We start from the raw sequence: 24,134 nt of genomic DNA, 5'->3' as shown, positions 1-24,134 counted from the left end.
CCCACATGCCGCGGAGCAACTAGGCCCGTGAGCCACAACTACTGAGCCTGCGCGTCTGGAGCCTGTGCTCCTCAACAAGAGAGGCCGTGATGGTGAGAGGTCCGCGCGCCGCGATGAAGAGTGGCCCCCACTTGCCGCAACTGGAGAAAGCCCTCGCACAGAAACGAAGACCCAACACAGCCAAAAATAAAAATAATAAATAAATAATAAATAAATAAAAAAAAAACAGATGGCGGCAAGATTTGACCCATGGGCCAGTTTGCTGATCCCTGTTCTACAACATCCAAAAGGTCACTCTGTCAGTTAATGGCTTCTTTTTGCTGCCAGCAATCTCTTTTCACTGTCCTCAGTCTCTCACCCAATACATAATTCTATTTCTTCTTGATTTTTCTGCAGGTTTTTACATTGTCGAACACTCCTTATATTCATTTCTTATTAGTTTGTTTGATGTAAATCTTGGTTTTCATCATCTCTATCTATCTATCCAGTCCTTTGGAGTTTTCTTGGTATTTTTTTCTTTATACGATCTTACATTTAAAGAAAATTTTTGGAGATTTAAAAATATATACAAAAGGCGAAAGACTAGCGTAATGAATTCTTATGTACCCTTCTCCTTGCTTCAAGACTATCAAGAAAAAGCTAAGCTTCTTTCACTTCTTTTTGGCTTTAGTATTTTTAAAAGACGTCACTTCGGGCTTCCTTGGTGGCGCAGTGGTTGAGAATCTGCCTGCCAATGCAGGCGACACGGGTTCGAGCCCTGGTCTGGGAAGATCCCACGTGCCACGGAGCGACTAGGCCCGTGAGCCACAATTGCTGAGCCTGCGCGTCTGGAGCCTGTGCTCCGCGACAAGAGAGGCCGCGATAGTGAGAGGCCCGTGCGCCGCAATGAAGAGTGGCCCCTGCTTGCCGCAACTAGAGAAAGCCCTCGCACAGAAATGAAGACCCAACACAGCCATAAATAAATAAATAAATAAATAAATAAATAAATAAAATTTAAAAAAAAAAAAGACGTCACTTCATTTTATCTAACACTCAATACACATTAAAAATCCCTAATTGTCCCCAAAATGTTATTTTATTATCGATTTACTGTCCCACTTTTAGTGATGATTGATTGAGGTGTAGAGTCACCTCGTTATAACAAGAGACAATCTTCTCACCAGGAAATTCCAAGGGATTTAGCAGCTCTGTGCCGGGAACCAGGGACAGAGACAATATATATATTTTCTGATTTTTCCAAATGGTGGATAAGTTTGGTATAGTGAGCTAATTTGCTTATTCCCTTTCTCAAATGGAAGACTTTAAGCGCTTCACTATTAATTATGATATTCCTTTTTTAAAAAAAGTTAAAATACCCTTTATCTGATTCAGAACCTTTTCCTTTATGCCTAGTTCGCAAAGAGCTTTTTTTAAACATAAACTGATTTGTCTACATCTTCGAGATTATAATATGATTTTCCTCCTTTATTTTGTTAATAAGATAAATTAAAAATTTTTCTTTAATAAACTTTTGTTAGTTTGGGTTTTTCAAGAAGCAAATGCCAAGAAGGGATTAGACATATGAGGTATTGATTGGGAGAAAAGACTGTAAAGGATCGATGGGAGGGAACAAGAGTATGCAGGGAGACCATGACGGAGGTCTGGCACTGTGAAAGGAGAGGGCAAACAGAGGACTGGGCAGGAAGAGTCTCAACAGAGACCGCACAGAGTTCTAAGAAGGTTCTGGTCAGGCCAATGGGAAGACCTTGTGCACAGTCACCCATTAGAAGTATTTAGAGCCTGGCATCCTTACTTTACTTAGTCACTAGCTGAGAGCACACTGGGGGAGCATGACTTCAATTGTGAACACAGTGGTGGATCGAGAGGGGTGCAAGCTGGGGGTGTCAGTCAACTATACTCCCCATATCAGGAGATCTGAGTGGTTCTCACCTGCTCCATTTGCAATTATGAAAAGACATGTGCAGTAAACTCAAACTGAGAAAGGTATAACTATTTAGAATTCAGAACCTTCACGTATGTAGGCCTGAGTCACATCACTAGGTAAGGCACTCAGATTTGCTGAGGTAACAGTTAAAGGAAATTTAGAATGAATAGTGGAGGAGGGAGAGAGCGTGTACCAGTTGCAGCCCCGAAGACTAACTGCAGTAAGGGAGTATCTCACCAACCTTCTGTCTGTAAACTTCTTTCGGTGAGATCATGGAGGCGCTGATCCCCAAACCTGTGTGAAGCACCAGATCTGTGTGGTGCAAGGGCAGACTGTGGTGGCCATCAAAACGCACCGTCTTCCCTCAGACCTCTCACAAGTGTAAATGCACTAGAAGAAAATATGGGAGGATTAAAAATAACAAAACCCAGAGTAGGGAAGATCTACGGAAGACATATAACCTAGAAGCCATAAAATAAAAGACTGATGAATTCAAGTGTATAAAACAAATTCTGCATGGAAAAAAGTTTCATACAAAGTCAAAAGACAAACAAAAAAATTGGAGCGCATATCACAAAGGCCTGAATTCTTTAATATATATATAAAGAACTCCTAAATCAATAAGAAAAACACCAATAGTATCAGTCTTGTTGGACAGTGACAAAAGCTCCAAAATTTCCATGGCTTAAGACAGAGAAGTTTATTTCTCATATGTGTTTTCTGTCCATCGTGGGTCAGTGGGGCTCTTTCCTGTGACTTCCTCATTGCAGGACTTATGCTGATGAGCAGCTATCTCCTGGTGTACTCTTGGTAACTGCGCAGAGGGAAAGAGACTCTGCCCTGGTGTTGCCCTGGCAATTTAATATGGGCCTGAAAGTGATACTCATCAATTCCTCTCACAGATCATTGGCCGGAACCAGTCCCACGTTCCCACCTAAACCCAAGGGACCAGGCTGTGCCATAACTGGTGTCCCTGGAAGGAGGGGAGAGCCCGGCATTGGTGAGTAGCACTAAGTGGTCATTATCACTCTAGATGGTCTCTGAATTATTTGGTTTCTCAATTGAAGGTCTTGTCAAAGAAAGTCGATGGCATATTTCATTACATTCCACATGCTGGTTATTAAAGAAGTAAAAAATTCCTCTCTTTCCAAAATTGGTAGTGACATCTTTCTGATCAACAGAGTGAATCTGGGGATCTGTGAGGTAGATGAGCCCTTTTCCATTACCAGTCACCCAACCTAAAAGAGAAATACATATGTCTGAGAATTAAATCCTCTGTAAGTGTCAGTAAAGTGTTTCTGAAAAAAAAATATATATGTGTAATATATACAAGACACTTTAAAAACCTGGTCATCCTCTGGTTTATGATAAATAAATTTCTGTTAAGGGATTTGGTGTTGCATATTCCAATTATTGCTTTAAGAAGAATAATTAAATATTGGGTAATTAAATTTGTCAAATATGACATACCAGACCCAGGAATTAGAGAGCAATAACATGCACTTAGTATAATTATTAAATCACAATATTTTCATGATTCAGAAGTTTCTTTAATGCTTCACTCATTAATTCATACATTCCTCTGTTCGTTTAACAAATATTTATTGAGTGTACACACTGTATAAAACACTGTTTGGGGTGCTGGAGATACAGCAGTGAACAAGTTAGTAAAAAATCTCTGTACTCATTGGTGTAACATTCTTGTGAAGGGGGACAGATTAATAAACAATATAAGTAAGTAAAATATGTAATATAACAGAGTGATGATAAATGCTATGGAAGGGGGATAGAAAAGATCTTGGAGGATGGTCATAGAATCTTTACTAGAAATAATTATAATAAAACTCATTTATCATTCAAATGAAGTATAGAATAATGGCTAATAATTCTGATAAATAAAATACCAAACTGAAACAAAATGTAAATGTTAATGAAGATTTTAAAGGAAGTTAGATTCAAGTACACACAGCTTTCTGTTCCATAATGATTCCAATTATGAAACCCAGTACCACACCTGTAATAAAGGTAAAGAGCTAGAGGAAAGAAAGTGTGGAAAGACTTTGACACATTAAAACATGCAGTCATAAGAAACCTACATCACTCAAATCCACGTGAGTGAAATTTTTAAAAATGCTGTTACGGATTTGCTCTAGAATGAAGCCCAAGAGAATGTGAGCCAGATCTTCTCACTGATTATTTGACACCTTAGACACTTGCAGAAAGCTTTAAACATTTTTTTCTAGGCATCATTTGCTACACACAGCAAAATTGATTAATTTAATTTCAAATAGTAGCCTATGCACTGAACAATCTATTTATTAAATAATGATTAGTAGAGCTAGTTACAAAACCTCACATTTACATATAAATAATACTAAAAACAAAAAAATAATTCTGTTTCACATACCTTGTAAATCGACCACAACATCTCTATGATTGGAAAACTCATAAGCAAAGTGGCCGTAAGCCAAGCCATATTCTGTGGCTTTGTATTCTGTTTTCACCACTTTCGTGTTATTTGACAATTTTACAAATTCTCCCAGTATGTAAGGTTCCACACTGACACATCCTTTTATTGTCTTGCCCTCTAAAATCTGAAAAGTAGAAATGGGAGACAGTATAACAGTGGTGAAGGCCACGGTCTTTGCGGTCAGAAGATCTCAATTTGAACCCAGGCTTTGCCACTTAGGAGCACTATTACGTCTCTAGATTTTGGTTTCCTTTTTTGTAAAGTGGGTGTAATAATAGCGATAGGACCATTAAAAGGATTATATGAGACCATGCATGTAAAGTGCTTAACATGTATGTGGCATATAATGGAACCTAAAATTTTTATTATTCTTTTATTAAAAAGTGCAAATAAAAATTAGTCCATGAAGTGACCTACCCTAGGGGGCTGGCTTGCCAGGGCATGTAGCTAGATCCTGCACTGTGACTCTGGGTTGCAATATCAGCTCAAGCATTTTTGTGCAATGTGATCTATTTTGTAGACGGTAGATCTATTTTGTTTCAAAGGTTAGAGTTAATGTTTGTTTGTTAAATGCCCAGCATAGTGCTTCACATAAAGAAACTGCAAAATAGATAATAACTATTATTAAATAAGTAACAAAATATGGGTCTAAAAATATCTCTGGCCAAAGTAAAAAAAAAAAATTCTTTAGGGTGTAAATGTGCTAAGATCCAACATCTTTGGGGAAGCAGGGTATTCTTAATCCAAAGAAGAGAAATGTCAGTGGGGATGGGTGCCTTTGCATATTTAAACAGATATCATAGTGAAGAGGGATTGGTCTCAATGGCCCCAGAGGGAAGAGCTACAATCCAGGTAGAAATTAGAAGATGACAGATCTGGGCCAACTTCCTAACAGCTGGAATTATTTAAAGTAAAAAAACACGAATTATTTTTTTCTTACTGAAGGTGTTTAAGCTATGGCTTAGTTATCACTTGATTGCAAGGGGTGGGGGTCAATGAATATGAAACAGGATATATGCATCATGTTGAGGGAATAATTTGTATTAGATATGATCTTTAGGGTCCTTTCTCTCTCTCTAAAAGTACAAAGACAACACAAAGGAAAAGTATACTAAAAATGCTAACTCGACCATGAGGGACCAGGTACCAGGATCAACAGATCTTCAAATGTGACTTGAAGGATCCAAATGATGCATCAGGGTACAGAGGGTCATATTTCTTACATATCTTACAAGTAGTTGAAGCAGATGAAGTAGATGAAGGAAGCTGGTAACTGAGTTTATTGAATTTTACCACAATGATGGTGGAGGTAGATGAATGGTAGGTTGGCAATAGAAACCTAACCTAATATATATTTACAGTCCCGCTTAATCAAACTCTTGACTTCTTTAATCTTACCAGTAATATTGAGGATGGTATGTAGAATATCTGTGTATGAATCTTTTGTTCGTAAAGTCTCTTGTTAAATTCTGTCACATAGTGCTGTGCAGTCATCTGCCTCTCCACATCGATGAAGTGGTGCCAGAGCCCCTTCTGCTCCTTATATTCTTTCCCAACATATCTGTGAATGGAGAAAAACCACACAAAGAAATGCAAAGTGATCCTACTATACAGTAAGAAAGATCAAGAGAGATATGCAAAAATGCTTGAAAGATGTTACTCTTTCTCCGCCTTAGATTGTTAATGTTATCTTATCTCATGACTCAAATAATTTTGTAAGAGCCACCTGAACAGTGGAACATAATTCATACTAGCTGACTGATGGTTAAGTCTATGTGTCAACTTGATTTGTCCACAGGATGCCCAAATATTTGGTCAAACATTATTCTGGGTGTTTCTGTGAGGGTGTTTTTGGATGAGTTTAACATTTAAATCAATAGACTGAGTAAAGTAGGTTGCCCTCCCTAATGTGAGTGGGCCTCATCCAGTTGAAGGGACAAATGGAACAAAAGGCTGACCTTCTTTCGAGTAACAGAGAATTCTTGCCTGCTTCTGAGCTGGGACAGTGATCTTTTCCTGCTTTGGGACTTGAACTGAAACATCATCCCCTCTTGGGTCTCAAGCCTGTTGGCCTTTGGACTGGAACTACATATCATCAGCCCTCCTGGATCTCCATCTTGCCAACTGTAGATGCTGAGACTTGCTAGCCTCCATAACTATGGGAGTCAATTCCTAAAAATAAATCTCTTTATATACACACACACACACACACACACACACACACACACACACACATACCTTACTGGTTTTGTGTTTCTGGAGAATCCTAATACATTGACCCCAGATGATACTGATTTTAAAGAGAAAGTGTCCACTTAGTGTAGCAGTTCACCAGACTTCTTTGGTAAGTCAAGGGAGAAAGCATGGGTACTGGAAAGTGCATGGACTCTGGAAGCAGATCTTTCACTCCCTGCAGCATGACCTTATATTAGGTCAACTAATCAATCTGAAGGCTTCCTCTACCCTTTCCTTTTATAATTACTTCATCTGTACAAATACTGTTTTCCATCATCACCTGTTATGTGCACAAACAACACTTTTTATCCTACTTGGGATTCATTGTGATTCCTGTATTTGAAGATTAGTATGTTTTGGCAGTTCTGGAAAATTGTCAGAAATCATCTATTAAAATAGTAATTCTTTTCTATTTGCTCTGTTATCTTTTTCTGGTCAGATGTATGTTAGACCCTTTCACTCCATCTTCCCTGTCTCTTCTTCTCTCTTTTATTTCCCATCTCAGATCCTCCTATCATGTATCCTGGTATGTTAGTTGCTTAGGACTGCTGTAACAAAGTGCCACAATGTGGGTGGCTTAAACAACAGAAACTGATCTTTCTCACAGTTCTAGAGTCTCTAAGTCTAAGATCAAGGTGTCAACAGAGCCATGCTCCCTCTGAAGGCATTAGGGAAGGATCTTTTCCAGGCCTCTCTCCTGGCTTCTGATAGTTCCTGCTTGGTGGCAGCATAACTACAATTTTTACATGCATTCTCCCTGTGTGTGTCTATCTCCAAATTTCCTCTTTTTATAAGGATACCAGTCGTAGTGGATGATGGGCCTATCCTACTCCAGTATGAACTCATCTTAACTAATTACATCTGCAATGACTCCATTTCCAAATAAGATCACAGTCTGAGGTACCTGAGGTTATAATGTCAACTTGGATCTGGGGTTGGAGGGACACAATTATACCCGTAACACCTGGTTTCACCACTTTGACGTGTGAATTGGTGCAGGTTTCTTAACATCTCTGTGTCTCAGTTCTCTCATCTGTAAGATGGGGATAATAATACAGTAGTAACTACCTCATAGGGTTTTTTGAGGATTAATTAAATTAGTATATCAATGACTTAAAACAGGGCTTGGGACATAGTAAGAAATGTACATGTTTACTATTATTATTATCATCAACAACCTTTTCAAGAAATGTATTTCTACTATTTAAGAGTCACCCAATTTCTCTCTTTTTTCCTCTTCCTATTTATTTCTTACATTTTTTGGATTTGGCTAAAGATCAAGGTCTACATTAAATTAAAAGTCTTGCCTATAGGTCCTTTAAAATACGCATATGGTATAAAATTAGGCCTTAAACCCAATGAGTACCACCTGTGATCACTAATTTTCAGGTGAGTTTTTGCTTAAAGTTGTCATCAAGAACTAAGGCCAAACAAAAAACTTTCCAGGTTATTTGCCTCAGTGGGGGTGGCATATTTTTAAATAACCTATTTTTGAGCATGTAGCCATTCCTGCGTCCCTGCTTTATATCGGTGGTCTCTATGGATGGACCTAGAGACTGTCATACGGAATGAAGGAAGTCAGAAAGAGAAAAACAAATATCGTATATTAACGCATATATGTGGAATCCGAAAAAATTGGTATAGACGATCTTATTTACAAAGCAGAAACAGAGACACAGACGCAGAGAACAAACGAATGGATACCAAGGAGGGGGCGGTGGGATGAACTGGGAGATTGGGATTGACATATATACACTATTGATACTATGTCTAAAATAGATAACTAATGAGAACCTACTGTACAACATAGGGAACTCTACTCAGTGCCCTGTAGTGACCTAAATGAGAAGGAAATCCAAAAAAGAGGGGATATATGTATACGTATAGCTGATTCACTTTGCTGCACAGTATAAACTAACACAATATTGTAAAGGAACTATACTCCAATGGGAAAAAAACCAAAATATATATATATATATATATATATATATATATATATATATCCGTGGTCTCTAAACTCATCCCCTTCCATGTGTAACTTCTGTCACTAACTGCTCTCTCATCCCTCCCCTGCCCAAAACTTCTATGGAGGGTGTCTTAAGGATTCAGTATTCACTTACATCCCTGGATATGCTTCAACCCTGGCCTTAGAGGATTTTTCTGCCTTTTTTTGCAGGCTCACCCATTTACTTAGAAGTATGGCTTGCATAGTTTAGCCTTTCTTGCCAGCATTTTTAGTGACAGTGTTTAAGACTCTGTGGCCTGTCATATAGCCAGGAACACTATTTTTCTTATCTGTACAATGGGGTTTAATGTTCCCTAATGGGTTTGAAATCATGTATATAAAACATCCAGCCCAATGGCTGACATAACGTGGGTCCTCCATATATGATAACTGTTGTTAACTAACTAACGAGGAGGAGGAAAAAGGAGTTGAATTCTGAAAACATACATTTTAGCCATTTTTTCAGCCCTTTCAAAGCCTCATAAACAATTACTTAACAGAAGGGGAAAATTAGCCCTTTTTACATTAGTGATATAGGTGCTTTTAAGCAATACCTCCCCAGAGTTTCTTCTTGATGAAGATGATGCACCCAAAATGCATTCCTTTGTCTGCCTTTCTTCTTCACATTCAGGTAGTCCCCCAAATACACAACAGTTTCCTGGGCTGTCCACAGTTCAGATTTCTTGGAATATTTTAACAAAAGAGCATCTTGAAAAAAAGATAAGATTAATATGGATCTTATTTTTCAAAAAGATCTTACAATTCATGGATAAAACTGAAGTAACACAGGTTCCAGTCCAGCTCATTTGAAATATTCAACTGTTTAATATATTTTCTCAAACTTTATCCTCTTCTACGACTATTACTAAAAAGCTAGTGAAGTATGAATAAAAGGTAAAGCTTGAGAAATTACAATGAAGAATAGCCTTTGGTTCACAAAATCTCTTGTTTGTTATGGCAAGGTATTTAGGTCAGAGCTTCTGTATGAAAGTAATGGAAAATAAAAGGGCTTTTTAAACAGCAAAATCCCAGAGACCATCTTGGAACAAGTGATAAGTGTGTGCATTGTCTTCTAATTATCTGGGGACCTCAAATAATAGAGGCTGCTATCTATGCCAGATCACGCAGATAGAAATAAATTGAATAATTCTACCCCAAAGGTTCCTGGCAACTCCAGGAATCCTAGATTGCATATCAAAGTGCACCCTAGTTTTCTTTTACATATTTTAAGTTGGGAAAGTCCAGGAACTACTGAGAAAATATAGCTACTGTACAAAGATGCAAACTCAACTGAAAAAGGAGAAGAAGATAAGAGGAAAAAGTAAGGGTTGTTTCCACCTTAAAGAAAGGAAGACCAATGCTAGCAAGAAAACACCTCTTTAAGGGGGAAGACCAACATGAACCCTAAGGAAGAAATGCAACATTTTGGGATCCAAGTTAAAGTGAAGTGAACAAAGACTTCCAGTGTCTAGGTTGTGATAAAGGGTAAATGAACAGGAGACTCGGGAGAGAAAACACTTAAAGTGAGATAAACCCACAGGTCTGGGATCGGGGAAGGGAGATGACGGGGTTGGGGGAGATGGTGATCGTGGTTGGGTGACTCAATCAGAGAAGCTGGGGAAGGAAATGGAAGGTGAGCTGCTTGCACACACACATAGAAAGGGCAGTGAACTGAGGGAAGAAGCAAGGAGAGAATGCATAACTTGTTCAGTTTTTTCAACTTTGGGCCTTGCTTTCCTCCAACGTGTTTTTTCACCCATAAATTGGCACACAGACAAAACAATAAGGCAGCTACCTAACTCTCAGAAATGTGATTTTGAAACTGCAGAATCTCACAGTAAGCAGGGAAACCCTATTTGAGAATTTTGCTTCTTTTGGCAACAACCTGATCTGTCTTTTAGTCTGACTTCAAGGTAGCAGGCAAAACACTGAAATACTTTGAAACAGAAGTTCTTTACATTGGCTTTACACAAAGTCCCTGGGGAGCTCTTAAAAAATAAGGATGCCTGGATCACATCACAGACCCATTAGACTGGAATCTCTGGGGTGAGGCACTGGAAGTTTAAAAAAGCCTCTTGGGAGATTCTCAGGACTTCCCTGGTGGCGCAGTGGTTAAGAATCCGCCTGCCAATGCAGGGGACACGGTTTCGAGCCGTGGTCTGGGAAGATCCCACATGCTGCAGAGCAACTAAGCCTGCGACAACTACTGAAGTCCGCACCTCTACAGCCCGTGCTCCACAACAAGAGAAGCCACCACAATGAGAAGCCTGCGCACCACAACGAAGAGTAGCCCTCGCTCGCCGCAACTAGAGAAAGCCCTCGTGCAGCAATGAAGACCCAAAGCATCCTTTAAAAAAAAAAAAAAAGCCTCCTGGGAGATTCTCATGCCATACCAGTGTTGAGAACTACTTTAGTATCCAGTGCTCAGCAATCTACATAGTTTATTTCCTCTGAAATGCATTTTACAATAGTTTTTTTTTCTCATTCAAATAATTCTTTAGTACCTTGGAGGGCATTACAATGTGACCCTCTGGGCTAAGAGAAGAACCTTCTTTTGTCTTCTCCCAGCTTCTCCACCACTTCTAAGCTGTGCTGGACGTGCTGATGGCTGGGTGGCCGCAGCCAAGGCTTCCTGCTAGGGGAAGAGACCTTGCGCTGTCCCTTAAGCAGGAAGCAGTTGCTAATTGTACCCGATCAATCCACTGACTGGCAAGAAACCACTTAGGACAGGTGTGAAAGCCTCTGCCCACTAGAAGGATGATGTGTAACTAGGTCAAACCCCATCTCCCTAGGATTTGAATGGGAAAAATACAGAAAAATCAGCTGGTTGGTAATGAGAATCCATGGAGGAGACAAATGCTGAGTGTATATGGCATCCAGAGCTGTTTTAAGCCCTGACTGATGACTGCTCCCGAGTCCTGTAAGATTCTCCCTTACTGCCTTGTGTGTCTTTATAGCAGGGAAGAAGGTCCCTGAGCTACACATTTCTCTATATATTCACAAAGCATAACAGGGGTCGATATCTTTCATGAGCTTTAAGTGATCTACATAACAAGAGTTTCAGGGGGCCCCGAACATGCAGAGATGCCTCCTGAAAGGCTGTACTTACTATGTGCTCCATGCAGTTGCCTGGACTTAAAAACTCCTGTATTCTCCAGTCTCTGGAACAGCCAATCGTGCCTCACCCCTGCCAAGAGTTTTTCAAAGTCATCAGGCTGCAGGGTGCGAGCCTTAAGGATCTTTTGCGTTGCCATTCCTGGCAATGAAACAAAAGAACTTCCACTGGAATTCAGACAGGACCATGGGTTTTCTCCCTCAGAAGAACCACTGGAAATGCCGGATGATTCCAACCACCATGCCGAGGACGAGCTGGAACTCTGGCTGCAGTTTAGCAGGTTTCCAGGTTCATTTGCTTCCTCTGTGGTAGTGCAGTCCTCGCTGAGGACAGGGATGGAAGTGTTACCACTTACCGAGGAACTGGGGATCTGGGCTCCCTGACCACACAGCTGCCTCAGAGCACATGGTCTGTGAGGGCCATGCGTGCTTGCGGCGTGAACATCTGTGCTGTCCAGCAGTTGGCTCTCCTCATCCACCGTGGAGGCATCAGGGTCAATGCCCTGCTCTTTGACTGGGCCACCACTTTTCCCTGAGTCAGGATTTTGAACAAGCCAAGGAGGAGTGAAAGTGCTACATGCTGTCATGGAACTTTTGCCCAGAGGCTCGTCCACAACTATGTGGAAGTCTACGGGCATATCTTCTGCTCTCTCTGCTGTTTCTTCTTCTGGGTCAACCCAGCAGGGGCTATCTTTAAATGTGGGACCTGCGTCTCCTTTGATTTCTTCTCTCTTCTCTTCTTCATGCCTGTCTTTGGCGTCACAGTTGATTCCTGGAAACTTACCAATTATTTCAAAGGTTTCTTCTTCTTGGATCGAAGGATATGTGGCCATGTTTTTGGGCCAACCAGAATCAGAAGACCAAGAAGCAGAACCAAATGAGGGTCTGGAATGAGTAGAAGTATTTCTGGACCTCACATTTCCGGCTTCCCACATACCTTCTGGAGCTCCTTTTAACAGTCCTGCACCTGAGGCCAACAAAGTGCCTGCTGTGTTATGAGGAGGGAAAGTTGTCAAGGGCACGGGCTTGTGTAGTTGACTTTGAGAAGACTCTAAACTGTCATCCCTGGACACCTGGAGAGAGAGACCATGAAGCTCTGAAGACAGTGGACCTACAGCTCTGCTCTCCCCATCGATCTCCAGTTCTTCTGCCGGGGCCGTGGAACACCGAGTGTCCATGTGATGTTCTTCCTTGCTAGGCTCTCTTCTGGCTGACATATCATCAACATGGTAATTCACTTCCTCCCAGCTTGTAGAAGAACTACACCCTGATAACTTGCTCCAAGAACTGGAGCTCTGGCTGTCGCTCAGAGACTTGTTCAAAACAGCTCCCCCACCACTGCTATGGTCTGTTGACTCAGCCTCGGTCTCCACATCTTCATCCACGGAGACTCGAAATGCATCAGAACCGGCCCAGTTTCTCCTTCCTACCCTCCTGAGTTTCTCCCAACCATTCTTAGCCATTTGGGAGGAAGATATTACCATGCCTTCTTCAAAACGTGGTTTGTCCTCAGTAGTACTCACAGTATCTATGTTTTTTGTTTCTGTTTTTAGATCAGTGATACAGACTCCTGTTTTTGTACCTTTCTGTTTATTTTTGTTGTTTCCACAAGTGCTTTCAAATATTTCACACACCGAAGTGTGGTGCTGTGAATAGGTTTCAAGAATTTTTTGGAAATCCACTTGCCCATGCAAGATGGGTTTCTCCAACCCACACTTGAAACCCTCTGGAACATAAGACTTGTCATCTAAATTTGAGAAGCTTTGAACTTGTAACTGTTCCTTCACCCTGGTGATAACAGACATGATTTCCTGAGAGATAGCTTCTCTCTCCTGACTTCTGGAGGAAGCACTGAAAGTATACAGCTTTCCCATAGCTTCACTACAGAGCTGACTTGCTGTGTGGACCGTCTCCATCTCCCCATAGAGCCTCTGATGCACGGTGGTGAGACCGAAAGCAGCTTTGAGAAAACTATGGAGCTCCTGTTTTCCAGTAACTGGTTCATCACATTTCTTGGTAAGGAGGCCAATTTCAAAGGCCTCTTTGGCTTCACACAGATATGAATTTTTCACTCCTGGAGGACAGTCACTAGAACTGCTATATGACAACAGGCATGTGCCGCGAATATTCTGAGGAAAATACCAAATACAAAATCAGACACTGAATTGGAAACTGGAGGTGAATCAGGGAAAACTTTTCAGCCCTGGAGGACAGTCATTAGAAATATTATAAAAAAATAAACATGTGCCATGGAAAAATACAGAAACTACCAGCTACCATCCTCCTGTACCCCTGATGCTTTTTGATCAGAGACGATAAATTTGTTATTGTTGCTATTGTTAGTTTTAGCAAACAGAGTCTACACGTGGAATGTGGACATAATAATTTTGCTATATACAAACACATCATTTGTTTAATAATAGTCGAAACAACAGATTAGTGGCTTCCAAACCCCTCTGTGCATTTGAATCGCCTGGGCAGTATTTCATAATGAAAGGTTTCTGGGTACAAATCCCAGGGATTTACATTTAGTGGATTTAGGGTAGAGCCCAAGAATATGTATTTTGAAAGGGCTTTTAGGTGATTCTGACATGCGTGGGAACCATTGTTCTAGAGCAGATAACATCAAATCCTCCGGCTGTATTAACTTAGCTCCCACCAGGACGTCACTACTCTGACTGATAAAACCTTTACATATGTGAGGTCTGATCACAATTATCTAATGATATACACAAAGCCTATTTTAAGGTTAGACCCTTCCCTCCCACCAGTTACATCTGTCACCGGAGAGAGGAGCAGTGAGGGCTGCACTGTTTACCATAGCCGTGAGCACGAAGAGGGGCGTGTAGGGACTGAAGGCAGCTGCCAGCTTGCAGGCCTCAGCGGCTGACAGCAAATGGTGGTCAAACTCCTTCAGCAAGCCCTGTGAGAAAACAGGAGGCCGAGTGTACTGTTGACAATTATTGATCCATTAGCAAAAGACAGGCTATAAAATTCCTTTGCTTTTCTTTCAAGATTCTGAGGCATGCCCTGCGCCTCATCACAACCATTTCAGAACAGGGCCAAGAAAGAGTAAGTGGGTCAAAAGACCCCAGGACAGTGACGGTCCTTTCCCCCACACCCATACATCATCCATCCCCAACTCGTACCGCAGAGAAGGCCTCACGTGTGCAAACATTCACGCTGCCTGCCTGCGCAAAGTAGTTCAGACAAGTTTCTTTGGAGGATCGTGCAGCTCTTTGTTCACAGAACTCTGCACATTTTGCAGTCAGATTCACTGATGATTTCTGCATTGTTCTTGGCAAAGAGCCCTTTAATGTACGATTTCACAGCAATTAAAGATTCAATCATTTATTCCAGAAATATGTATTGAGTACCTCCATGTGCCAGGCACTGTTCTAGCCACAAAGGAGGGAGCAGACAGTGAGCCTGCAATAAGCTTATTTTCTGTTAAGGGGAGGGGATCAGTCAATACACAAAATAAGTAAAATGCATAGTATTTGAGATGGCAGCAAGTGTTCCAAAGAAAAATAAAGTGAGAAGAGGTTGAGGAGGTCCAAGGCAGAAGGGCAGTTTGCAATTTTAAACAGTCCTCAGAGACAACTTCACGGAACAAGGGGCATAACCCTTTTCCTGTGTTTTGGTCTGTCTGACAGCAAAAGCAACATTTTGCTAAGATTCAGATCGCTAGCACCAAGCTGTATGTGTTCTTATGCTACACTAACTAGTACTGAGTACAGTTACTGTTGCTGTTTTGGTGTTTTTTTTTAATAAATGTACTTATTTAATTAATTTATTTATTTTTGGCCGCGTTGGGTCTTCGTTGCTGCGCGCAGGCTTTCTCTAGCTGCGGTGAGAGGGGGCTACTCCTCGTGGCAGTGTGCGGGCTTCTCACTGCAGTGGCTTCTCTTCTTGCGGAGCACGGGCTCTAGGCGTGCGGGCTTCAGTAGTTGTGGCTCATGGACTCTAGAGCGCAGGCTCAGTAGTTGTGGCGCACAGGCTTAGCTGCTCCGAGGCATGTGGGATCTTCCCGGACCAGGGCTCGAACCGGTGTCCCCTGCACTGGCAGGCGGATTCTTAACTACTGGCCACAAGGGAAGTCCCGCTTTGGTATTTTTAAAAAGGCAGTAACTGATGATACCGTTAAAAATCTCAATTTCAGTGCAGTGCAGGAGAGAAGTCAATGTCTGTGCGATGCTCCGAACTGGTTAGAGACCTGGCCTCTGCTCCCAGTTCTTTCTTACTGATTGTACAAGTTGCAGAGGTCACTTAGTTTCTCTGGACCTTAGTTTATTTTTCTCTAAACTGGGAGTGACACATTTTGCTCTACCTACCTCATAGGTAGATGTGGTGTATGTGGATCATATACATATATACACACACTTTTTGAATTATAAAGCAATATACAAATATTTGTAATCATTATTATCAAAGATAAGAGCCTGAGCAAGTGACTGATGCTCTGATTTGAACAGATGGTAATTAAAGTCTTAAAGTTATTACCCCTTTGTCATTGAGATAGCCCAAGTGTGGAAACTGAATTTTGTGATAATTTGAAAGGAAATCATGGGGTTCAAAGCATTTATCACTTTGATTTCATTCATTCATTCATCCATCAGTCTTTTCTTCCCCCAGTGCCCTCTGTAGGTCTGGTCCTGGGCTAGGTGCTGGGATAATACAGCCAAACAGGACACCACAGGAACTGTCTCCAGGATTGCTCACATTACTTGAAGAGGGGAGACACTGTGCCCCCTGACTCCAGGAGACAGAACTAACCAAGCACCAAGAATAATGTTGACAGTTTTGTAGGTGATGCCACTCTGCACCATGGTTTTGACAAGTGATAGTTACCAAGTTAATTTCAGGATTGCTTTTAAACTTTTCATAATCTTTCCTGCTCATGGAAACAAAGATATCTGCCAGTATACCTAGTGATGTGGAAATGCCCTGTAAGGAAATACAAACAAAACACAGATTAGGAATTCACAGTCAATTGTTGCTCTCATCTCAAGGCCTAAAGTCAATGATTAGCCTTCTAAATAAACCATTGCTTATTATTATTGCTATTGTTATTATGACACTGCGGATACTTCTCAACTGGATGTCACCGGGCTTGAAAGACCATCACATCCTGAGGACATGGGAGTAATGTAAACTCAGCTGTTTCTTAGCTGGGCTTCACTGGATTGTCAGCACTAACTTGTCCATACTGCTAGGCATAATGAATTGGCCCAAGCCAGAGTCCCCACGCCCCATTACCTTTGTGCTGTGAAGAGGGCTGTCGGCAGCAGCGCTGCTGACACAGCTTGGGAAGATGTGTGACCCAAGGAGAATATTCTCACAGAGTCACAGAGAATGAAAACATCAAGTAGGAGAGCAAATGTTGCTTCTCAATTTCTTGAATGAAGATGCTGCGTAAACAGTTAATCGAAGTCTTTTCCCACTCAACTCAAGGAAAATGATTTTGCATATAAGCAACTTGACCATCTCAACTTTGCTATGGAATCAGGTAAAGGCTAAATATATAATAAAATAGGTATCAATAAAAATAAATGGATTGGTAGAAATAAATGCATAAATAGTTACAAATATATATAGAAATACTAAATATATGCCAGGCGTCTAGCTGTGAGTGAGGACGAGCAAGACACTAGAAGGAAGTTACCAAATGTTCCTGGTCCGATGCCTGTGGAGAATCAATAAAAATAGGACCAATAAAATTGATAAATGGTAAACTGAATTGTGCCACAAGGAGATAATCTTTCAAAGACAAGTATAGGAAACGAGAAAATAAGCACTAGACAAACAACCTTTTTATCTGGCTGAGGAAGCGTCAGATATCCTATGATCGAGGCCCATATTAACTCTGCTGCTTCGCACCACATCCCTGCAAAAAAGGAGGACATGGGACAAACTGCGAGTATCTGTGCTCCTGCGTCAGAAAATACCTTTAAAAACTAATACAGAAAGAAGATTCATTGGATTTTGTTAAGAAAATATATGACTAGATTAGATTGACAGCAATCAGCAGATAGCAATCTGCTGGAAAAACAGCAATCTGTTTTTCCAGTTGGTTTAATACAGATAATTTTTCCCTTTCACAGGGAAACAGTAAGAAATATCATATATTACATGTGTACATATAAGATACATTAATATAGAAATAATTTTCTCCATTATTTACAAGATAACAATTACCTTCCTCTGTTAAATTTCAAACACATTAGTTTGCATTTTAAAGTATAATTAGGGTCCTATAAACTTTGCTTGTAAAACTCAGGAATACCTTCCCAGGAGTGAATGGGTAAGCTGTCAGGGTGGGTTTAGAGTAAGGCGTCACTATATCAAACGGAGTCCTAATGAGCTGAGAGCCAGATGCCAGAAAGAATACCGAGAATCCTGTGGTTAACAGTCATAATATACAACTGTAAATTTCTTTAACAAAACTCAACAGAAAAATATTTTGTTTTGTTAATGTTCAGAACATTCCTGGCATCTTAAGTGTCATTCTCTCTTCCATAAGGAAACCAAGGGAAGTGGGGATGAACTGTATCAACCAGATACAATGAGAAAAGTCCATAGTAAAATCCTGTAGCCAGACTTGGTAAATGAGCCTTGAGAGGATGACTGTACCTAACTTTTGCAGAATTTGCCCTCTGATCTGTATGCAGACCGACTGCACCAGGACCTTGTCGCTTTCATTTCTGTACAGCCAGGTACCTACAATAAAGAGGAAAAAAAGAAAAGCATTTTTGGCCTTGAATTATTTTTAAAAATTTTAAAAAAATTAATGTTTATTTATTTATTTATTTTGGCTGCACTGCTAAGCATGTGGGATCTTAGTTCCCTGACCAGGGATCGAACCTGTGCCCCCTGCAGTGGGAGCGTGGCGTCTTAATCACTGGACCTCCAGGGAGGTCCCTGGCCTTGAATTATTAAAGAAATAGCCTGGTGAAATAAAATGACTTTCATAGAAGCCTTAATGAACACATGTGATATAAATTCGGGAGACAATCTCTTCTTTGTATTTAAAATTAGGTCCATACTTCTTGCTGCAACCTATGGGGCTTCACAGGAACTGAATCCTGCCTGGTCTCCACCTCTCCCCGTTACCAACTGGGCTCTGCCATGCAGCTTCACTGTGTTCCTTATAATAGCAGCCGTCTCCTGCTTCATGGTATCTGCACTTGCCATTCCCTCTACCTAGAGGGAGGGATCCCGCCCCCTCTAGCTCCTACTTCAGGGCTCATCCTCAATGCTATTGCCTTCGAGGCTTCGCCAGGTTAATTAACTACAGTGTCACCTCCACTGTCTTGTGGTTGCCTCATGCAGGGCGGGATCCATCCCATCCACCCAAAATGGGTTTGAATGTTGCAACTGATGACTCTACACACGCACTAAGAGTATGAAAAGACTGAGTGCTCACATAATGAGCCTTTCTGAGGAGAGCAGGGAAGGCACCCAAGCTGGTCCGTTTGACTTACGTGAAAGGAGTGGTGAGTGGCTTTTGTTTTTATTGTGATTAGGGTGTGGGTCTGGGGTAAAGGTTCCCACACCTAGGCCAGGGTTTACTGATAAATGAGCTTTAAAAAAATCAGCCTGTCCAGATGTGGGGCAAAGAGGGAAGAAGCTGGGGCCTGACAGCTGCCAGTTGCCAAACATCAAAAATAAAGTCAGACTCATTATTACATGCTCTTATTATTCTGTGTCACATCACCCTCCTTACTTTCTCCCTAGCTTTTAATCTGTGTGTGTGTGTGTGTGTGTGTGCGTGTGTGCGTGTGTGTGCGTGTGTGTGGTGTAGAAGATGGGAAGTATGCATATTGTAGGTTACTGATGGTGGCCACAAATGGGGGTATGTGGTCAATATCTGTATTTCAAACTGCCTCCCCACTGGAAATGTCTACAAGTTTCAAGGAGCTCAGGACCTTATATCCAAGCGTATTGAGATTAAAAGTCGACTAGGAATTGTGTTCAACGTAATGGGAAACTTGTTGACTTAAGTGCCCAGAAATTCAGACAAGGTATCTGAGGCTTAAATTGTTACCCAACTTTTAGGACTTGCTTCCTTTCATGTATGATTAAATATCAAAAGAAATCTATTTCAAAGTAAGTTTTTATTATAGCTCCTCTGTAGCAAAATAAAATTTATTTTCCAGACCCTTTAAATACATAAAACTGTTAAGTGTATTCTCCTGAATTTACAGGCTCAATTTCCATTCACAATTCTTTTCAAAGCTGTAGCTGAGCCCTTTCTGAGGTCCAGGGAGTTACCTACCTTCACAGCGAATGTTGATTAGATAACACACTCTACAATAAAGCAGGGCGATATTAGAAGACTTGGTTGGGTTGTTTTGTTTTGTTTTTGTTTTTAAATAGAGAAAATGGAAACATAGAGAAGTAACCTGCTTGACCAAAGCCATTTCATTCATCAGTAGCAGAGCCAGTCCTAGGTAGTTCTGGGAACGTCTAGTGTATAGTAACTACCAGGTCATTAAGTTTTATTTATTTATTTGTTTTTATTTATTTATTTATTTAGGCTGTGCTGGGTCTTCATGGCAGCGCACGGGCTTCTCTAGTTGCAATGTGCGGGCTTCTCTAGTTGCAATGTGCGGGCTTCTCTAGTTGCGGTGTGCAGGCTCAGTTGCGGTATGTGGGATCTTAGTTCCCTGACCAGGGATCGAACCCTGGCCCACTGCATTGGGAGCGTGGAGTCGTAACCACTGGACCACCAGGGAAGTCCCCATTATGTTGTTTTTAAACTGGAACTCTGGTAGGGACGGAGGGTGAAGGTCATTGTGAGGATATGAGAGCACCTTACCTGTTGCTCCATTGTTGCTTATTAGACTGCTCAGGATATACTCTGCTTTTAAAAGTTTCCCTGAAAAGAAGCAACACATAATTAGTTCTGAACATGTGCTTTAAATACTGCTGTTCATGCTCTAAGGTTAACACATTATGGGGTGTTACAGGGAAACATTCTATTTTAAAATTTAAAATCAGTAACTACATCATACACAAAAGTGAAAAAGAAGATGAAGTTTTCAGGAACTGGTAAGGTGGGGAGTTGTACAGTATCTGAAATTGCAATTAGATTCATATACGTATACATATATATATATACACACATATGCACTCATATGAATGAATAATCCATTCATATAGAGTAAGGCTTGAGAAGTAAAGGCAAACCTTTGTCAAAGGCTGTGTCTCCTTTTTGTGAAAACTATGCCTCCAGAAGTGGAGGAGAGTTGCCCGTGAATAGGTCTATTTACAGAATTATCAGGAAGAAATTTTTTTAGGGGGTGGGTAGAGAGGTTCTTTGTAAACTTTTCATTTATTTCATTAACACCACGTAGGAGGGGCCTAAACTATGGATGGCTGTTTTTCTGTAAGGAGGAAACTCAATCATTCATCCTTTTATCCACTTCTGCTCCCAGGTGCCTCTAAGCCCCATATGACCTGGCCCCCTGGGACTTCTTTGACCTCTTCTCTTAGCATTCTTTCCCCCATCCTCACTCCTTCTACTCTGGTTACAGTGGCCTCCTGACTGTTCCTTGAATCTGCCAGGCTTGTTCCCATGTCAGGGTTTTTGTACTTATTTTAGTCTGGAATGCATTTATTCCAGATATCTCCAAGGCTTGCTCCCTTCTCCTTCAGGTCTTTGCTCAAATGTCACTTCACTGTCTCATAAGGCCTTCCCTGACCACCCTATTTCAAAGTGCAGATACAGACATATACCTGACTGTGGTAGATTGTGACCCAAAGGAGGTCACAACAATATCTTCTATCCCACATGCTCTCTTGCAACGTGACCTTGCCATTCCTCCATCAGGAAGTGGAATCTAGAATTTATTTTCCTTCTCCTTGAGCCTGAACTGGCCCTGTGACCTGCTGTGACCAATCGATGTGGCAGAAGTGACACTGTGTACCTTTCTGGTCGGGACATTAAGAGATGCCTCTGGAGTGTGGATGTTTCTCTACAGCATAATTTTGTACTTGATCTGCTAGGTCCCAGAAATTTCAGTCCTGAATTAGTTTTTTCTTAATTACTTGGTGGGTGATTCCCTCTCTTGTGGGTAAACTCAGACTCCACGCAGGCATCTTGCACAGACTTGGGGTTTTTATTTCTTTTCAGAGATTTTTTTTGGCCTCCACCTCAGAGCTTGGGCAGAGAATAAGCTTCCTCATCACCTCTCTGGGTGGGCTGGTAGAGCGGTTCAGTCCCATTTCATAGCTGTGCAAACCTTTAAGAATTCCAGCTTTATGCAAATATTTCACTCCACGTAGGCCCAAGGCCCTGTCTCTTGTCCCTGCACAGGAATTAAAGTGGCAATCCCTTCCCCTAGGACTATATCCAAGTGTAAATCTCTTTGGCTATAGTGTCAGGAGCAGTAGTCCACTATTCTGATTTTGAATGTCTTCTATGCTTCAGGCACTTAAAAAATATTTAATTCATGGTATTTATGTAATGGGAGAAGATTCCGCACTTGCTCAATCCTCCACGCTGACGGAACTGGAAGTCTGACTCTTTATTTTTAACTGTGGCTTGAAAGGTTTTGTCTCCTAATTTCAGGCAGGAGTGAGCTGGGCGGGCCCAGGGCATCCTCTCTTGCCTCTGAAATCCCACAACATTGAATGCTTGGACCTTTGGAATGGGTTTTGAGTGGATACCAGGATGGGCTGGGTCAAAGGGGAAAACAGGAAGACTGTGCTGTCCCTTCATATTATCTTTATTCCTTTTCCTTACCCCTCATAACATCATACACACCTCTCCTTTCTCTATCCCAGGATTCCCAAATGCTGGGGATTGAGACCTCTTTTCACTGTACCTTGCTCTCTTTCCAGGACACCACCCCTGCTCTAAGTCCCCCTTTCTGTCTGAGGAACCCAGTGTAGGTAGGGCCTCAAGAGATGTCTGGGGGAAGAAGTTTACAGATAAGCACTTTAACTCTGAGGCTGTGTCTGTTTTCTTGTGGCATTTCTGGTAGTACCTTTGAGGAAAAGACAACCCCAACTGTTGCAGAATAAGATCTAGGACTGTTACCTTAGACATGTGATGTGTGGGCAGAGGAGCGTACCGCTCATGATGGTATCAAGGCTTAATTGTCATCAGGAGAAAAAGTCTATACCACCTTAGTTAGAGGCATGAGAGGAACAATCAACCAAACAAGTAAGTGAAAAGATTATTTGGTTGTGTAAAGCAAAGCTATCAACATGCCTACTTACCACTTGACCTTGATTTCCACGTCACACTATAGCAAATCTGTAAATCTGTGTATCATGAAACATGCCTCAGTAACTGCTCCAAGTTCCATTTGATGAGAACCAACATTAGTTTGCCCACGCACGCCCAGCCCTCAACTTTCGGTTCCCCTAACAGAATGCTCTGCCTACACATTATTCCATCTGATGCCATCAGAAGGCTTACTAGTGGTTAGGTTTTTCTCATACCCTCAACATGATAAACCCCAAACATTATAAAATGTCCCAAATCATGGACATCTGAAGTAAGAATTTTTTCCTAAGTTCAACTCTGTTGATGCAATTACTTTAGAAAAGTAAATAATAAGATATGGGTACAATTTATGCACAGTTGCAAGAATTTGAGAGTGAATGAACTTGGGCTTTTGAAAAGTTAACCTCCACAAGCCCATGCCTCTCATGTCCTTTTATCTCTGTCCCTCTCTGTACTCAGCAACTGTCCCATTCAGTATAGTTAGTGCAGTTCCTTTTCAAAGGAAATGAAGTAGTTAAAATATATTTTAACTTCTTCAAGGCCAGAGTTATTAAAACAATAGCAATAGCTAAACCCAATTTAAAAAATGAGCCAGTCCTGTTTCTGGGAGAGGCAACTTGCATTCTATTTTCATCCTTTATCCTTTCACTCTTGGAAAAGAGAACAGCAGGCTACAGGTTTCTGAACCTCATGGTTATCAGTAATTTAAATAATTCAAGAATTCTACGGAAGTGAACTTTGCTGTAACACATAGCAGGCCCCTCTCCCCTCCAGTCCCCCTCTACATTACAGCCTAAGTTAGAATGTCAGCCTCATTTTTCATTTTATTCGAAGTGACAGAAGGAAAAAAAAAAGATACTTTAAGGCCTAATCAAGTACTGTACCGGTGTTCCGTGTGATGGAAAAATATCTCAAATTACTTCAGTGGGTTTGTCAGGTCTATTGTTAGCATAGTCAAGTGGCCCTACAGAAAGGAGACTGGAGAGCTAAGAGAAAATAGTAGAATTCTAATCTGTTTTTTAAAGGCTGCTGGTCAGAAGTATAGCAATTCAGATACCCCTGTTTGAAAGCAGCAGGACAGATTTGTTAGACGACAAAAGCTCCAATTAGTATTTTCCACCCCCTTTCACAATTTTCTCTATTGCTT

The 24,134-nt window shown here is 41.1% G+C and overlaps 1 protein-coding gene across 11 annotated transcripts in view; it reads right to left on the bottom strand.

The window, feature by feature from the left end:
* Nucleotides 1–2,495: 2,495 nt before the first annotated feature.
* The window catches only part of ALPK1 (alpha kinase 1), a 121,048-nt gene continuing 99,409 nt past the window's right edge, over nucleotides 2,496–24,134 (bottom strand). For 5 of the 11 annotated variants that reach the window (XM_068543319.1, XM_068543318.1, XM_068543317.1 and 2 more), the window contains 10 exons: nucleotides 20,570–20,629; nucleotides 18,382–18,468; nucleotides 17,559–17,635; nucleotides 16,600–16,695; nucleotides 14,567–14,671; nucleotides 11,744–13,877; nucleotides 9,189–9,342; nucleotides 5,793–5,955; nucleotides 4,332–4,518; nucleotides 2,496–3,162 (listed from right to left, as the gene is read on the bottom strand). In XM_068543319.1, the coding sequence (XP_068399420.1) occupies nucleotides 2,954–3,162; nucleotides 4,332–4,518; nucleotides 5,793–5,955; nucleotides 9,189–9,342; nucleotides 11,744–13,877; nucleotides 14,567–14,671; nucleotides 16,600–16,695; nucleotides 17,559–17,635; nucleotides 18,382–18,468; nucleotides 20,570–20,629 (3,272 nt within the window). In that variant the 3' untranslated portion in view covers nucleotides 2,496–2,953. Of the gene's footprint in view, nucleotides 3,163–4,331; nucleotides 4,519–5,792; nucleotides 5,956–6,352; nucleotides 6,551–7,533; nucleotides 7,663–9,188; nucleotides 9,343–11,138; nucleotides 11,270–11,743; nucleotides 13,878–14,566; nucleotides 14,672–16,599; nucleotides 16,696–17,007; nucleotides 17,432–17,558; nucleotides 17,636–18,381; nucleotides 18,469–20,569; nucleotides 20,630–24,134 lie in introns of those variants that run through there. The other 6 variants (XR_011073948.1, XR_011073947.1, XM_068543324.1 and 3 more) reach the window with 6 other exon arrangements.

The sequence above is a fragment of the Eschrichtius robustus genome, chromosome 4, assembly GCF_028021215.1.
Source record: "Eschrichtius robustus isolate mEscRob2 chromosome 4, mEscRob2.pri, whole genome shotgun sequence".
Classification (NCBI taxonomy): Eukaryota; Metazoa; Chordata; class Mammalia; order Artiodactyla; family Eschrichtiidae; genus Eschrichtius; species Eschrichtius robustus.
The sequence above is the reverse complement of the archived record's forward strand: the minus strand, read 5'-3'. Positions and strand labels throughout refer to the sequence as shown.